Source organism: Lutra lutra, chromosome 10, assembly GCF_902655055.1.
Source record: "Lutra lutra chromosome 10, mLutLut1.2, whole genome shotgun sequence".
Lineage (NCBI taxonomy): Eukaryota > Metazoa > Chordata > Mammalia > Carnivora > Mustelidae > Lutra > Lutra lutra.
The window spans coordinates 7,596,289-7,614,620 of record NC_062287.1 but is presented as its reverse complement, the minus strand read 5'-3'; the positions used below and the strand labels follow the sequence as shown (position 1 = coordinate 7,614,620).

At 37.8% G+C, this 18,332-nt stretch overlaps 1 protein-coding gene across 7 annotated transcripts in view; it reads left to right on the top strand.

Moving 5' to 3' along the window:
- ARHGAP20 (Rho GTPase activating protein 20) overlaps window positions 1-18,332 on the top strand; it is a 121,952-nt gene that overhangs the window by 65,690 nt on the left and 37,930 nt on the right. For all 7 annotated transcript variants that reach the window (XM_047690434.1, XM_047690431.1, XM_047690432.1 and 4 more), the window contains 2 exons: window positions 7,498-7,662; window positions 13,663-13,812. In XM_047690434.1, the coding sequence (XP_047546390.1) occupies window positions 7,498-7,662; window positions 13,663-13,812 (315 nt within the window). The remainder of the gene's footprint in view (window positions 1-7,497; window positions 7,663-13,662; window positions 13,813-18,332) is intronic.

The window sequence follows — 18,332 nt, the reverse complement described above, 5'->3', positions numbered from 1 at the left end:
TTGAATGTAATTTTTTCTGAATAAAAACTGTTGAAATGTAGTAACAGGCTTTCCATGTTTTATCATGTCAATTAGACAGATAATTGCTTTAGACTATATTTTCTGAAAATGTGTTTTTAGTGTTGACTGTTTGAGATGAATATCTAATTGACAAATTTTTATTGCTGAATAAGATAAAATTTTGATGATGTTAGTGGGTTTGGGCTTCATTTCGGTAGTCCTCTCTTTTTGTTCTAAATTACTCCTGAACTAATTCTCTTAAGACTTACAAGTTTTACCTTCACACAGGTAATATGGAGAGGTCCAGTCTGAGATTTCATCAACCAGTTAGGTTAAAACAGGTGTTAGAACTTGAAAGCTAGGTAATTAAGTTGGGCTGACTCTTCAGACAGTGCACATGCCCCAATCACTACCAATGTGCGTAAGAGAGATTGATGAGATAGAAGAAAGAAGTGAGTAGTACAGATTGAAGAAGGGAGAGCAAGGAAGTAGAGTCCAGTCAGGAGTTCATTACAAAGCATAAGAGAGGTTGAGAGTGTCTAGACTCAAGGAGATTTTATTTTTAATTTTCAATATCCTTAAAAGATAAAATGTGATTATATATGGAGACCAAAGAGAGAAGAGTCAAAAGTATGGGCCCTCATACAGTGCTGATGGGAATGTGTAATCATATAGCCACTGTGGAAAAGAGTTTGGCAGTTTCTTATTAACTTAAACATAGAATTACTGTATGATCCAGAAATTCCATTCCTGAGTATATACTTTTAAAAAAAAGATGTTCAAATAAAATATGTACATGAATTTTTAAAGCATCACCATTCACAAGAGTCGTAAGGTAGAAAAGCCCAAATGACCATCAACTAATGAATGGGTCGACAAATGTGGTCCATCCAAACAATGGAAAATTATTCAGCAATAAAAAGGAATGAATTTCTGATAGATTCTACAATATGGATGAACCTCAAAAACGTGCCAGATGGAAGAACCAGACACAAAAGGCCACATATGATGGGATCTGAAATATCTGGAATGGGCGAATCCATAGAGATAGGAAGAAGTTTGTCGCTGCCAGGGACTGAGGAGAGTGAGGAACAGGTAGTATCTGCTTATCAGGTACAGGTATTCCCTTAGGGATGGTGTATTGGGGACTAGACAGTGGTGATGGTTGCACAACACTGTGAATATACTAAATACCACTGAATTACACATTTTAGAATTGTTCAAGTGGCAAATTTTATTTTGTGTATATTTGATAATGATACTAAAAAAATTAAAAGACAATAACACTAAGGCTTGAATCACAGACTTAAATTCTTTCAGGTCCGTGGGAGGTGCTGTAAACAGAAAAAAAAAATGGTAAGAGGAGAAATGTGGTGAATCAGATATTCAAAACCAAATGTTTTTGAAACCTCTGGGTGGGCCAATAAAATGATTGTGGCCTGTGGTTTTCAACCTCTGCTACAGATGGAGCGAAAATGGTGGGTGATGTCAAGAACTGTAGCTGATGGTAGAGCTGGACTCAGAGTTTCATAAGAGTAGAGGATAAATCTAAGTTGCTTACCCATATCTTCACCATTTTAGCACAATTCCTCACCGACACATACAGATGCTTAGCAGATATGTGTTGGATGAAACATAAAAGTAAATAAATAAAGGCTGGACCCTGAGTTTATATCCTTTTTCTTAGTTCTCTTATCTCATCCCCATAACTAATCAGTTTGCAAATTTTCACAGTTTGTATTTTTACTATCTCTCTGAAACTTTTTTTTCCCCTGTATCTTACGTCCTTTGCTCACTGCCAGCTCAGGTCCGTGACCTTTCTTGCCTAAGATTATTACAGTAAATTCCTAAAGGTCTCTTTTCCTCTAAGCTTGCCCTCATCTATTTTCTTCACCAAATTACAAAACACCCTGTCTTGCTTAAAATCTGTTAGTGCTTTCACATAAAGTCTGAATGTGATGGGAAAAACAGCCATAATGCGGCCCCTTCCTCACGTGCTGCTCCCATGCTCAGGCCTTTGTCCCTCCAGTCTTTCTGAACCGCCCACAGTTGCTGCAGCACACCAGGCATGTTCACTGTGCTCTTCTTCCTACTCAGACTGCCCTCAGTCTTCAGTGGTCAGCCCAACCTTTAAGACTTTGATTCCTCCAAGAAGCTATTCTACCCAACCCAGTCGCAGATACGGCTCCTACTGTTGCCCCTCTCTGTGCCCCCCATCCTCTGAAGTTATCCTACTGCACTTAACTCACTTGTTTGTCATCGTTTTACTTGTCTGATACACCTGTCACACTAACTTCTTGACACTAAGGACCACGACTATGTCCAGCACCTGGTACATGGCAGGCACACATCAAAGGCAACCGCTTATCACTATAGCAAAGAATTAATTTATTATTATAGACTCAATACATGTTGAATTAGAATATTTCAGAGGTACTAGGCAGGATCTAAGTGCTAGATATCAGATAAGAGATACCAATCAGAGTTCAATTGAAAGAAAAATTTTATGGAAGAGATGACATTTGGGATGAGTGGTGACCATGTGCTAGAATTTGAGGTTATCAAGATCCTACCTAGTACTTGCCATCATAATTAGTAATTAATTATCACTTATAAATAGAGAAATTTTCAAAATGTGTTCTGAATTTTAGTTTCTTTTCTTCTGTGATTTAAGATGAAGGAACACCACCTCTAAAACTGTACCTAAAAGTAAACTCACTTTTACAGTGTCTGTGTCAGTTACTAAGTGAGATTTAGTAATATTAAGAGGTATTACTGTGGCCAAGTTTCATGAAAGCTATTATCTAATTTTAGTAAAAAATTACTAACTTTCTAAAATTCCTTTTTGCCTTTTAGAAATGGCTTCACAAACCCATTTGAAAATGGAATGTTAATATATAAGAAGCTGGCAGCAGGTTAATACTTAGACTCAGCTTGTATTTGTTAGATCGTTTCAGAGCTCTGTTAATTATAACTTGTAAATGCTAATCAGGCTATATTAAGAGGCTAAATAGAAGGTTACAATCTTGCCCTTCTCCGCATTTCCATACTCTAAAAGACTAAAATAAACACATCTACATTACACTCAGAATAAAAATAAACACTTCAGAGTCACATAATTGAGAAATACATTTTTAAGTAGGAAACACTGATTAAGATTGTAGTTTTAAAAACACAAAGGTTATTTGTACTTTTGTTTCCTTCTAGGACAGATTTTTTTCATTTTAAATTATGTGAGTCCTGAGATGTTTATCTTTACTCCAGACTACTGCATAAATGTTGGTTATATTTTTTTTTTCTTTAACCAGTGCTTAGCTTGCTAAAGTCGTGAGGTATCTCTTGCCATACTTATATGTGGATCTTCAAAATGACAGACTGCAGACTTGTACATTGATAAATCCACACTGAAAAAGAAACATTTTAACTTCATTGTGGATTCTCCCCCACACCACCATCAAATCTTATTTGAAAATATTTTGAGGTGGAAAATGAGTTATTATGTATGAAAATCCTCTGGAGTTGTTTTAAAATGCAAAACATCTTTTTTAAACAATAACTTAATTAAATTTTGGCCTACACTAGCCCCAAACAAAAAATTCTAATTCCCTAATTATTTCAGATTAGCCTTTATTAGCATTTAAATGATTTAGAACTATTGTTTAAACCAGGGGTCATCAAACTATGGCCCAGACAAACAGCCTGTTTTTGCAAATAAAGTTTGATTGGCTCACAGCCACACCTGTTCATTTAGGTATGGTCTGTGGCTGATTTTGAGACACAGCAACAGAGCTGAGTAGTTGACAGCAGAGACCAGATGGCCCACAAAGCCTGAACTACTTACCGTTGCAACCTTTGAGTAATAGTTTGAGGATCTATATTTTAAGCCATACTGCTCTCTGATGGTTTATTTTAAAAAAAAATTTATTTGAGAGAGAGTATGTGTGTGAGAGAAAGACAGAAAGCACAGAGGGAATGACAGAGGCAGAGGGAGAAGCAGACTCCCCCATGAGCAGGGAACATGATGCGGGACTTGATTCCAGGACCCTGAGATCATGACCTGAGCTCAAGGCAGACACTTAACTGACTGAGCCACCCAGCTGCCCCTATCTGATGGTTTATAATTATAATTAAAAAGCAGTTACTTAATGAACCTAAAACTAAAATGCAAAAGATGACTTTTCTCTTTGCAAAAGCTTTTCTGTCTGGAGATGGAGAAACTAAAGCTGTGTAAAATGCTATCTGTGTTAACCATTCCTTCATCTACTCATTGCTTGCTAGCCTTGTCCTTGCTCAATTTTCATAACAGCAAGTGAAATTTCATTCTTTTTTTCTATAAATTTGAAAATCACTACATAAAGAAGATGCCATTTTGCCTCCTCTCACTCCCCATCCCCAAAGAATTTGAAATAAAAATGATTTTTCTCTATGATGGGTCTTTTCTCACTGCCTACTTTTTTTTTTAGACTTTTTTTTTTTAATTTCTTTTCAGTGTAACAGTATTCATTGTTTTTGCACCACGCCCAGTGCTCCATGCAATACGTGCCCTTCCCAATACCCACCACCTGGCTCCCCCAACCTCCCACCCCCTGCCCCTTCAAAACCCTCAGGTTATTTTTCAGTGTCCATAGTCTCTCATGGTTCTCCTCCCCTTCCAATTTCCCTCAACTCCCTTCTCCTCTCCATCTCCCCTTGTCCTCCATGCTATTTGTTATGCTCCACAAATAAGTGAAACCATATGATAATTGACTCTCTCTGCTTGACTTATTTCACTTATTTCATAATCTCCTCCAGTCCCGTCCATGTTGCTACAAAAGTTGGGTATTCACCCTTTCTGATGGAGGCATAATACTCCATAGTGTATATGGACCACATCTTCCTTATCTATTCATCCGTTGAAGGGCATCTTGGTTCTTTCCACAGTTTGGCGACCGTGGCCATTGCTCTCACTGCCTACTTTTTTTTTTATTTAAGATTTTATTTATTTATTTGACAGGCAGAGATCACAAGTAGGCAGAAAGGCAGGCAGAGAGAGAGAGAGAGAGAGGAGGAAGCAGGCTCCCTGCTGAGCAGAGAGCCCGATGCGGGGCTCGATCCCAGGACCCTGGGATCATGACCTGAGCCGAAGGCAGAGTCTTAACCCACTGAGCCACCCAGGCGCCCCCCACCGCCTACTTTTAATATGCAGTGTTAAACAGAGGAACTCCCTTTTCTTTCAAGGACTCCGGTTTACTGTCTTTGTTCCTAACTTATACATCTCTTTAAATTACACATAGTATGTTCTTAATTAGTAATTAGTGAGCATAATGGAATCCACTTCCTTGGCGAGGTAACTATAGCCCAAAACTACAGGAAGTGATAGAACAGCTCTCAGAAGTTCACCTTACCTGAAGTAGAAATACATGCTACTTCCACTCACTTCGAATACAGAGTTGTAGACTTTTAGAATGTTAGACCAGAAGATGTTATAGAGTCTTGGACAGCAGTGGTTCTCAAACTTCAGCAAGATACATATAAAGAGATATATAACCCAATTGTTCTACATAAGCAGAAGATTTTAAGATGATTCACAAATGAAGTTATACAAACGACCAAAGAGGACATGAGTGTTCAACATCATTAGTCATCAGAGAAGTATAAATTAAAATCGTAATGAGATGTTACCATATAACCATGGGAATGGTCAAAATTTAAAAGACTAACAACACCAAGTGTTGGCAAGGTTATGGAGCAACTGGCACTCTCCCGTGATATTGTTGGGAATAAAAATTGGTACAACCACTTTGGAAAACTAACTGGCAGGGTTTTTTTAAAATTAAACATCTACCTACTCTGTGACCCAACAGTTCCATTCTTAGATACTTATTCAAGAGAAGTTAAAACATAGGTCACAAAAAGACCAGTACAATATTTAGTAGTAGTTTTATTCATAATAGCTAAAAACTAGAAAGAGCCCAGGTGCATCAATAGGAGAATGAATAAACATTTGATAAATATATCAAGTTTGATATATTTATGTAGTGGAATACTATTCAGCAGCATAAAGAAATGGATTACTGATAAATACTGACTAAAAAATAGCTTCCACAAAGAAGTACATATGGCAGCTCCATTTATGTGAAATTGTAGAACAGGCAAAACTAGGCTTCAGTGGAAAAAAGGTCAGAATAGTGGTTGCCTTAAGGATGATGGGGTGGGATTGACTATTGTAGGGAATATTGAAGGATTTAGGGATTGAACAAGGAAAAAGACATCATTGGGCAGGGTTGCAGGAGAAAAGAAGTCCCTCATGGCATGAGACCATCTTGAGGGTTGTGGTCAAAGGACCACCATCCAGAAGGGGAAGAGGGCAAGGAAACTCCTGAGGTGAGAAGGATTAGAGAGGGTGTCCCTGGAGCTCATAGGTCTACAGGATAGAGTTCAGTAGCACCGTGGGGAATCTCGGGGTTGGAGAACTCTGATGGGCAGCAGTGACTAGGAGTCTTATCATCACTAGGCTCTATCTTATCAAGGCTAGATTGGGAATAGTTATGGGGCATATGCAAAGCAGTCCAGCTACAAATGGCTAAAAATCTGCTCAGCTATTTTTTTTTTTTAATAATCGGGAGAGTAAAAATATAAGTTTGGGGCCAATATACTTTTTTTTAATTTCTTTTCAGCATAACAGAATTCATTGTTTTTTGCACCACACCCAGTGCTCCATGCAATCCGTGCCCTCCCTAATACCCACCACCTGGCTCCCCCAACCTCCCAACCCCCGCCCCTTCAGAACCCTCAGGTTGTTTTTCAGAGTCCATAGTCTCTCATGGTTCATTTCCCCTTCCAATATACTTTTGAGCTGATGGTCTCAGCCAGTGATGATGAAATAAACAGCCCAGGGGCCAATACTTAGAGGCCATCTTCAGCTAAAATACACAACTGAGAAGGGATAAGAGGAAATACTTCGGTGTGATGATAATGTTCCTAGCTTGATAAAGTTTAAGACTATGCAGGTAAAGTATTTGTTAAAACTCAGTGAATATACACCTAAGATTTCTGCATTTCATTGTACAGTCATTTTTTTAAATTATAAGCAAATATTGAACTTCAGTTAATGATGTTCATGCCAAAGTATTTAAGGAGAAATGAACTGCTATATACAGTTTATACTGAAATGCCAAAAATGGAATGGATTATTGAATAGATAGAAGGACAGATAGTTGGATACATATATGATAAAGCGAGTGCAGTGAAATTTTAATGGTAAAATCCAGGTTGGGGTATACATGTGTTTATTGTAAAACTTACAACTTGGTTCTGTGTTTGAAAATTGTCATAATGAGATGTAAAAGACCACAGTGTAAAGAAAGACTGAGGTACCAATTAGGAAACTATGCCATTGCATTAAAAAAGATACAGAGAGCTTTATATTTCTTGGCCAACTAGAAGCTATAATTTTATAGAACTCAATCCTATATTTGATCATTTGACAAAAAATCTGTGGTGATTCATCTGTTACAGGGAAAGTCCTTCTGCCAGCGTGGATACTTGTACATTTCTGTCCTCATTTGTGTGCTCCAGTAGGACTCTGCTAATTGATGGCCGGGTAGAACTCAAAAGAGGCCTGCAGAGGCAGGAGCGGCATCTTTTCCTGTTCAATGATCTGTTTGTTGTGGCCAAAATCAAGTAAGTATACTGTAAACCCTCTCCCAGTTTATAAAATTGCATTCCCACTAACAAAGATAACCTTCCTGCTCAGTGCTTACTGTAAAGAATGTCTGGCCTCTGTTACCATAACTAATATCTGAAGTAAGTTTAATAGTTTTGTTTTGTTTTATTTTTGCAAAAAAAAAAGTTTCAGTTGTTTTTTCATTCAATAAGTGTTCATTTAGGTCCCACTCTCGCCATGTTCTGAATACATACAGGGGATACAGTACAGGATGTGATGGGTATTGTCCCTGCTTTTTTTGGCCTCTTTATTTTAACATGTGGGAGAAATTGCAGATTGTGATTAGTGCTATGAAGAAAATTGGGGGCAGGGTGAAATAAAATATAGGATATACGTTAGGTAGCCCTAGTTGAGGGGAAAAAAATCATTGAAGAGTGAAAAGCAACCAGCCATTCAGATATTAGGAGGATGAGCATTCTAGGCAGAGGAAAGAGCAGACCCAAAGGTGGTGGGAAAGCTTGGTCCTTTGAAGGAGCTAAAGGAAAGCTTCTGTAACTGGAACATAATAAGCAGGAGAGGAATATGAATTGAGGTTGGAGAAATAGACAAGGATCAGGTTACCAGGACCTTGTCAGCTGTGTAATCTATTCCCATGTAACAAATTACCCCAAAACCGCAGTTTATAACTGCAAACATCTCATACGCAGGAACACGTATCCATACTGAGGAATCTCATGCTGAGGAAGTGGCTTGGCCGTGGTTCTGACTGCTCGTGAGGCTGCAGTCAAGCTGTTGACCGGGTTGTAATCATCTTACAGCTTGACTGACGCTGGCGAATCCACCTCTCCGCTCACTCATGTGGACGCTGGCAGGCCTCCGTTCCTCCCTGGCTGTTGGCCAGACCCTGTGGTTCCTCCCCATGCGGGTGTCTTCCCAGGGCTGCTCATAACATGGGATTGCTTCCTCCGAAGTGGAAGATCCAAGACTGTGAGATGGAGTGTAGGCAGGCGAGGGAACACCCCAGACAGAAGCCACAGCCCTCCATAACCTGAATTTTGAGGCGGCGTACCATCATTTCTAACGTATGCTATTGGCCACTCGGACCAGCCTTAGTGCAACAGGGAAGACAACTATGCAATGGTGCGAATATCAGGAAGCAGGGATCGCTGGGGGCCATCTTGGAGGCCAAGTACAGCAAAGGCTATGTTAAGGAGTTGGGATTTTATTCAAAGGGATTTTAATTAGGGGAGTACTATAATGCAGTTCATATTTTTAAGATCTTGTTTCTGGCTCTGAGAGGTAATGGATTAGAGGGTAGGCAAGAGTAGAGAAGCAAGGAGACTGGGCAGGGGGGTAGAATAGTCCCAATGAAACACAATGAGGGCTTTATCTGGGGAAGTGGCAGTTCAGTGAAGGAGGCACACATATTTGGAATATACTTGAGAGGTAACCAAAAGAATTTACTTTCCACTCAGTACTAAATGCCTGTGCATTTAACTCTCTGCCTAGAACATGGTGGTTGCTCTTTGTTCCATCCCCCCCACTCTCATGGTTTATCAAACCCAGTAGAAGATAAGAGTATTTTAATAAATCCAGTACCATCAAAGGGATTTTTAGTCACTAGAGAATAGTAAATACTTTTTTCTGCTATCTTCACTCTCACACCTAAGTTATACCATGCCATAAATAAGACATGGCCACAGCTAAATTCTAATTTTGCACAACAGTATATTTAGTATGAGTGGGGTGAATAATGGTAAAGACCTCACAGTTATTTGGATCTTATTGTATGTTAGGTATTTTTCTAGAGACTAAACTGCATAGCTGTTCTATCAGGCAGATATTATTTTTCTCTTGTTACAAAAGAAATTGATACTCAGAGAAGTTAAATTACTTCACTAAGATCCCAAAGGTAGTCATTAGTTGAGCCCACATTTGAACATGGGTCCATCTTACTTCAAAATCTGCTGTCTCTATTACCCCTTTTCCAATGGATTTCACAGAAAATTCCTCCACAGAAAGTTTTTGTTTTCTTTTATAACAGTATAGTCTTATGCGATGAGTAAAAGTTCTTAACTAGTAAGAAACAGTATTTCAGTTCTTTTTTTAACATTTTTTAAAGATTTGTTTATTTATTTATTTGACAGAGATCACAAGTAGGCAGAGAGGTAGGCAGAGAGAGAGAGAGGAGGAAGCAGGTTCCCCACTGAGCAGAGAGCCCAATGCGGGGCTCGATCCCAGGACCCTGGGATCATGACCTGAGCTGAAGGCAGAGGCTTTAACCCACTGAGCCACCCAGGCGCCCTTAGTATTTCAGTTCTTTAATAAATACCCAGAAGTGGGATTTCTGGATCATATAATATTTCTGTTCTTAAATTTTTAAAAGATTGTATTTATTCATTTGGAAGAAAGAGACACAGCAAGAGAGGGAACACAAGCATGGGGAGTGGGAGAGAGAGAAGCAGGCTTCCTGCTTGCAGGAAGACCTGCTTGCAGGTCTTGATCCAGGACACTGGGATCATGACCCGAGCCAAGGCAGACGCTCAGTGACGGAGCCACCCAGACGCCCCTCTGTATTTAGTTTTTTGAGAAACCTCCATATTGTTGTCCATATTGTTGCCCCATTTTACATTCCCACCAACAGTGTGCAAGGGCTCCAATTCCTCCATGTCCTTACCAATACTGGTTGTCTTTTTGTCTTTTTTGCTCTGTTTGGGGGTTCTTTTTTTAATAACAGCCATTCTGACAGTGTGAGGTGATATCTTAAGTTTTAACAACATTAGTAAGATTGAAATCTTACCAGGTATTCTTTTCCAACCACGATGGAATGAAACTCAAAATCAGGCAAAGCTTTAAACATGTTTTAGGAGAACTAGTCCCCTGTAATGTCTTCCCTGTCACTTCTCACCCTTTGATGGAGGATTGGGTTGTACCCTTGATCATTAATTTGTTGAAATGATGTGAGAGCTTAATCATGTACTTGGTGAACAGATTCACTGCACTAAGTTCAATATTTCTTTGGCTCACTTTCAGGCTCCATTTAGAAACTGCTTTCAGTCTGTAGGTTGATGGCATAGAAATAAATTCAAGTGGGATAACAAATTACCAGCTGTCCCATATTTATTTAGTGAAACTAAAGGGATTTTAGTGAGTGAACTAGTACAAAGGGTTTTCAATTTTTGGCTTTTATTGGCTAAGGTATCTTACTCACTTTGCGCTGAATGTTGACAGTGTTTACCTAAAATTCTGTTGAGTTTATTGTCCTTCTTTTCCATACTTCATTAGAATAAGTATTACAACTGAATGGGAACTTTGTGACCAATTTTGATATTTACTAGAAAGCTAAATAAAAGGCTGTTTTTCCAATAGAAGTATGGATTTTCATCTTTCAAGATAATGTTTAAAAACTAAAATATTTAGAAAGAAGTTAATATTCTATCAGTAATTATAGAGCAACCATTTGTGATTTACTGAAAGGAAAAGACTATTCATTATTAGTAGAATTACCATCAGACACTTGTGGAATACACTACTTCAAACATACTTAGTAAAACATCTCTGTCTTCAAATGCAGGGAAATTTCCCTAGAATCCTGTATATTTCAAAGTTCACTGGGATTCCTTCTAGTATAATGATGGGAACATAGGAAAATAAGGAAATAGATCCTCATCTTAACAAATTTGTAGTAAGGGACTACATTGTGGAAATAAAGAATTACTTTTTGGGTTGTTATTTTGTTTTGTTTTCAGCCAGTTCACATTAGATTCAAACTTTTAAATTTCTATTAGAATAGTCTAATACTATTAGAAGTTGAGTGTGAAAAATATGAAGAAACACACTATGATACCAGGACTAAATGTAAAATTTTATTTAATACTGGTTTCAAGTACTTTGAAGCTACTCCATTTATCTTTGTCGGCATAAGTGTTTGTGAGGTTCCTGTCCACCTGCATAGTAAACAGTTTTATCAGAAAGCCTTATAGGTAAAGAGCGAGAAAAGTAAGACTGGGGGCACCTGGCCGACTCAGAAGAGCATCCGACTCTTGATCTCCAGGGTCAGGAGTTCGAGCCTCACGTTGGGTAGAGATTACTCAGAAAAATAAAACTTAAAAAAAAAAAATAAGGCTGAAAAGAGAAACACTGAAGGGCACTTCATGGTAAAATGCTTCCATCCAGATGCTGTACAAGACCGACAGTATCCAGCGCTTTTTACAGACGTGCAGTAGTTCAGAGCATGAAATAAGCTCAGAATTCAACACTGTCCGAGTTAGAGTCTAGCTGCGCTAGCTAAGCTGTTTGACTCTTGGCAAGTTGCTTAGCTACCTCTCTCCATGGCTCCATTTCTTTATCTATAAAGTGAGGATTAAACTAAATAATGTCTGTAAAGTGTTTACCACAATGACTGACTGGCATATGGGAAGTTCGCAGTAAATATGAGCCAATAGAAGTGAAGTGATTGTTCACACATTGAGATTAACTTCTTGTATCAGGAGATGGATGATCTTGATGCTTCACTGATCTAGGGAAAGAATCATTGCAGTGACTTCTTTCCAGGGCAGTAAATGTGAGAAGTTCCCACCTGTTATCTGAAGTACCTGATAGAGAGAGACCCGCATTAGGAAACACAAACTGTGTAAAAAGAGAAATGGGAACATACCTTTCTTTCCAAAAGATTTGTAGTTTCTGTTTTATATTACCTAAATAGTCACTTTCAAAAAATAAGATTTTTTAACCAAAAAATACAAAGGAATAAAATTTTATCTTCAATTGAGTCTGTTTCATTTTGAAAAATCTGAAGATTCATAGCAACAGGATGAAAAATAATTGAAAGAAACATAGACATCTTTAGAGCCACAAGGCTCTTTCCTATCACACTTACATTAAGTGTGCCCTACAGGAAGTATAAATGAAGCTTCGAATCTAGACTGTCCTTCCTGTGTAGTGTAGTTCCTGCATGATCCTTTTTCATTTTATAAATCCTTCTAAAGAGTTCTGGCTTTAAATATTCCATGAAGGAGTTTAGGACTACTGCCATATGAAGTATCTTTGATTTCTTGTTAACTTTTTCTGTTTCCACAAATGGTTCTGAATGGTGGGAAGTGTGCAAGTTTCCCTGAGCATTCTCTTTATCTTTCCCAGTGCCTTCTAACTCACTCACTCCTGGGACCATTGTGAGCATTAAATCTGTGAATTTAGGTCAAGAGATAATGGTGGTTTCAATATCAGGTTCTAAGGGAGATTAGGTAGAAATTGTCAAAAAGCAATTTCATTGCCAACTTAAAGTTGGTCACCCTCTGGGTCCTTGGAGATAAATAGTAAGTGTGTTAACTCCACTGAAGTATAGTACTTTCTGTTGTTTTTTTTTTTTTCCCCAGTCTAGGTTAGGGTCTGTTTTTTGGCTATAGTTTTTAATTTTAGTCAGAAAATAAGAGAAAATGATATGAACAAAGTCTTAAGAAAGGAAATTTAAACTTTGCTTGTAAAGACAAGAAAATGTTGTACCCAATCAGTGGGAAATACATTGAAAATTTCTCTAATTAATTCCAGAAAATATTTTTTAAGTGCATCTATCTCTCTTAAGGTGAAAATTTTATAAATATTTTCATAAATAATGTGTACTTTAATCTTTTGTTCAGCCACTCAAACTTTTTTGGAGTAGGCACGTTAAAAATAATAAATGAAATTTTTAGAACAGCAGTAAATTTAAAATTTATTATAATTGTAAATTCCAAATACAATGCTCAACATAGAACAAGAAAGTAGGCAGTATATGGCCATTTGCTGCCCATAGACACAAGCGTGAGGACTAATACACCAAATGTTTCAAAGGCCTTTTTGGGCCAAAGGTAACCAACTGACCTACAGTTTCCTGTAGTAAGCACTGAAGTTACAAACAATGAATAAGACATTCTTTGCCCATTATTAGTGGAAACTCTCCTTTATCACAAGTACAGAAGCTCTCATAAAATTTAAGAAACAAAATAATAAGAAGTCCTGTCTGGTTTTTATCTTTTTAGATATAACAACAACTTTAAGATAAAAAATAAAATAAAACTAAGTGACATGTGGACAGCAAGTTGTGTAGATGAAGTGGGAGAAGGCAACACCAATGCCCTGAAATCCTTTGTCTTGGGCTGGCCCACTGTGAACTTCGTGGCCACTTTCAGGTAAGAACCATAGCTGTGCCTGCATTGACATGTTAAATACAGTCAACGAGGTGATTTCTAGGATGGAAAAAAAAAAGGTCAATCAAATCTTGTTCTGATTTTTTAAAGGAAAATATTTTATTCTGATTGAGTTATTCTGAAATCAGTAACTCATCTTTCAACATACCCCAATAGGCCTTGTTTCTCATTAAAGAACTTCTCATTAAAGTATGTGGAGCGTAATGGTAAATACTGAGAACGTTGGACTTGTTTATCTTGGTCTGACCAGTAATTTTTAAAGGGGCTCTGCTAAAGTACCTGGGGCCTGTGGAAGAAGAATTGGGTGGTCAGAGCTCTGGGGCCGCCGCTCTTCCAGCCTCCCCTTCCCTCGTGTTCACATACTGCTTTACCTAGTGAGCTTTCAAGTTGGTCTTTTCAACCCAATGAAATAGACTTTTACTGAAAAATTTTATAAAATAGTCCAATTAAGTTTAAATAACTGTTTTATACTCCCAATTTTTTAAAGATTATCTATTTATTTATTTGAGAGCCAGAACAAGAGGAGGGAGGAGCAGAGGGAGAGGGAGAAAGAGACTCCCAAGCCCCCTGCCCCCGCCCAATGTGGGTCTTCATTCCATGACCCTGATATCATGACCCAAGCCAAAATCAAAAGTCAGACACTTAACCAACTGAGCCACCCAGGCACCCCTAAACTCCCAAATTTCCTAAAGAAGTAGTTTTTAAATATAGACATAAAGTTAATGCCATGAAATAATGGGGTGCCTGAACTGAACATCGGGTTGGCATAGAGATGTGACCCTCAGAAGCAAATTTATAACTCAGGAAGTGAAAGTTAGTTTCCTAAGATTCACCCCTTGACTGGGATAAGGTTGGAGATTATATAAATAGAGAATCTTTGTACTCTTATCCTGAACATGCTAAATTGGCACTTCTCAGGTCACGATGAGCATATCAAAATTCACACTTGTGATTTTGAACAGGTGCATGCTCAAATCCAGTGTTTGTTTTACACTTAAGGAGTTGGGAGTTCACATGTACATGTTTTTCTTTCAGTTTCTTCTTCCCCACTACCATTAGACACCTCAGGCATCATTCTAAGTAACTAAATAACCAAATTTTTCTAAATTTTTCTAAATAACCAAAATTTTCCAAACTATTAATCTTCTTTTTTTTGTTGTTTTTTAAGATTTTGTTTATTTATTTGACAGACGGAGATCACAAGTAGGCAGAGAGAGGGAAGCAGGTTCCTCACTGAGCAGAGAGCCCAATGGCAGGGCTTGATCCCAGAACAGGGATCATGACCTGAGCCGAAGGCAGAGGCTTAACCCACTGAGCCACCCAGGCACCCCCAAACTGTTAATCTTCTAATAAAAACAGGCATATCATTAAACTCTATTATGCATTATTGGCCTACCACAAGATTTTAAAAACTTGTTTGGAAGAACTGTATGTCTGTATCATTCTCTGCATATCTTGTTTTCCATCACAGATTTCTCCAGATAATATCATTTTCTGTTGCTTGATCTCCTTGGAGTTACAGGTGAAAGGAAGTAATATCTAGTAAGGGGAAAAACCACATGATATCCTTTATTATTTTTTTTTCTTTAGTGGGAGAATGGCAGGAGGGGCAGTGTGGGGAAGGAAAGAGAATCCTAGAGCAGAATCCCTGCTGAGCGTGGAGCCTGATGCAGGGATGGATCTCACATCCCTGAGATCATGATGTGAGCCGAAATCAGGAGTATTAACCACCTGCGGCACTTAACCACCTGAGGCTAATATCTTTAATTAAGGAGTTTCCGCTTAACTTGTTTTAAGAAGTTAAAATGTGGAAACAAGTTTTACACACATTGTATTCTTAAAAAAAAAAATAGTACTCTAACCAGATGATTAAGGTTAATTAACATCACTAATGATGCCATGTACCCCTCAATACAATGTGAGAAGAGCAATTCACCTTTGTGTTACCTCCTCAAAACCCATAACCCCAGTCCAAACATGAGAGAAACTTCAAACAAGCCCAAACTGAAGGATATTCTATAGGTTAAACTGACCAGCACTCCTCCAGATTATCACAGTTTAAAAAAAAACAAAACAAAAAAACAGAAAAACAAAACAGGAAAAGACTTAGAAACTGTTCTAGACCAATCACTAAGGAGACATGATAACTCAAGGCAATGTGTTATCCTGGGTTGGCATCTAGGATAGAAAAAGGACATTAATGGAAAAACGCAAAGTCTGAAGAGTCAAGAATGCGATTAATAGTAATGTACCAATATTGGCTTCTTAGTTTGAGAAGTTTGGCTTCTTAGTTTGCCATTGTAAGAGGATTACTTCAGGAAGGTAAAAGGTATGCCAGGGCTCTCTATATTATCTTAGCAAATTCCTGAAAGTCTCAACTTACTTCACATTTAAAAGATTATTTTAAAAAACAAAGTTGTGCTGAAGAGTTTTGGTATGGCAGAGTAAGGCCTTAACAGACTAACCACCCTACAGATAACAAGTGTAAACTCTGAACAAAATACAAAAACAACAACCACGTAAATGTTCTACAAAGTGAACACAAGTTGGCAGATTTTGGAGAGGAATTGAGACTTGGAAGGAGGCACCAGCAGGGGTGAGTTTCCTGTGTTTAAGGCATTGGCCCAAGGGCAGGCTACAGTCATATCATTGTGCAGGGCAACTAAACTGACAGAAACCCCCAGTCTTTCTGGCCAAACAACCAGACTACAGGGTCTGAGTCAACCACAGCCACAGGAAAGTTAGGGGGGAAATCTCAGAAAAGGAGAGTATCAGAGGAGGGAAACCCCAGATTTTGTATGTAGATTCTACCCACAGTGTGAGACTGATTGCTGGAGACATGCATGGAACAGACTCAAAGCAACTTGAAGCTAACGCTAAAAGAACAGAAGCAAAAACATTGACCCTGCAAATGTAACAGCACTCAGTCTGCAAACAAAATATTCACAATGTCCAGAATACAATCTAAAATTTCCTCACATACAAAGAACCAGAAAAGATAATCAATAGAAGCCAATCTTGAAATGGTCTGTATTAGAAATCTTAGAAAAGAACTTTAAACCAACTTTTTAATTGTGCTCACTAGGTAAAAGGAAAAGCCAACTGAAATGAATGGAAAGATATCTCAGTAGAGAAATAGAAGATATTTTAAAAAGCCAAATGAAAATATTAGAACTGAAACTGCAGTATCTTAAATTTTCTCTCTCTCTCTCTCTCTCTCTCTCTCTCTCTATATATATATATATATATATATATATATATATCCCTTCAATTGCAGAATGGAAATGAAAGATGAAGGAGTCAGTGAATTTGAAGATACATCAATACAGATTATCCAATCAGAAGAATAGAGAAAACAGACTTTTTTTTTTAATTTATGTACTTCTCTATTTGAGAGAGAGAGAGAGGCAGAGGAAGAGTGAGAGAGATCATCTTAAACAGGTCCCACAACCAGCACAGAGCCCAACGTATGGCTTGATCTCATGACCCTGATACCTGAGCCAAAATTAAGAGTCAGATGCTTAACTAAGTGACCCAGGCACCTCAAAACAGACAACTTTAATTCAAAATGCATCAGAGACTTGTTAGAAAATACCAAAAGATATAATATACATGTAACTAGAACTCCAGAAGAGGAGAGAGAGGGAATAGGACAGAATTTTTGAAGAAATAATAGTCTGAAAATCTCCCAAGCTTAGTGATTTATATGTATAGATTTAGTAAGCTCAGTGAACTCCAAATAAGAGTATGAAGAAAATTTCACCTAGTCGTTTTACAAACTGCTATAAACCAAAGATAAGAGAAAATCTTAAAAGTAGCCAGAGAAAAACAACACATTACATATAGGAGAACAATGATTTACATCATCGTGGCTTTTTCATCAGAAACTATGGCAATTTCAGAAGACAGTGGAATGGCATCTTTATTTAAAAGTGTTAAAAGAAAAAAAATTTGAACCTAGACTACTATATCCAGCAAAGATAGCCTTCAATAATTAAAATTAAATAAAGATATTTTTTTAACTCTAAGAATTTATTCCATCAGAACTTTGCTACCCAAAAAAAAAGAAAAAAAAAAGCAGACAGGTTTTTTTAGGAAGGAGGGGTTGAAGAACATCAGAAATGGTATATATCAGTCAACATTAAGAAAAATCTAGGCCATGATCAGTTTAAAATGCCATCAGGATAGCAGCTCAAGAAGCGGGTTCTCCTAGCCAGTCACTACAATATCTATAAAGAAACCAAAAATGTAAAGGACTAATAGCTTTGAAATCTAAGACTGATAACTGCCACAATCAGTGAGAAATTCCCGATTGTGTCGAGGGGAAAACACAAGAGACTACATAGATCAGTCTTAATGGGTTAACCTGACACACTTCATAAGTTGTTTATTTTCAAAGGAATGCATGCTGTGTATTCAAACAATAGAACACTATACAGCAATGAGCATGAACAGTCTAAAACCACATATGGTAATATGGGGAAGTCTCATAAACATAGTGT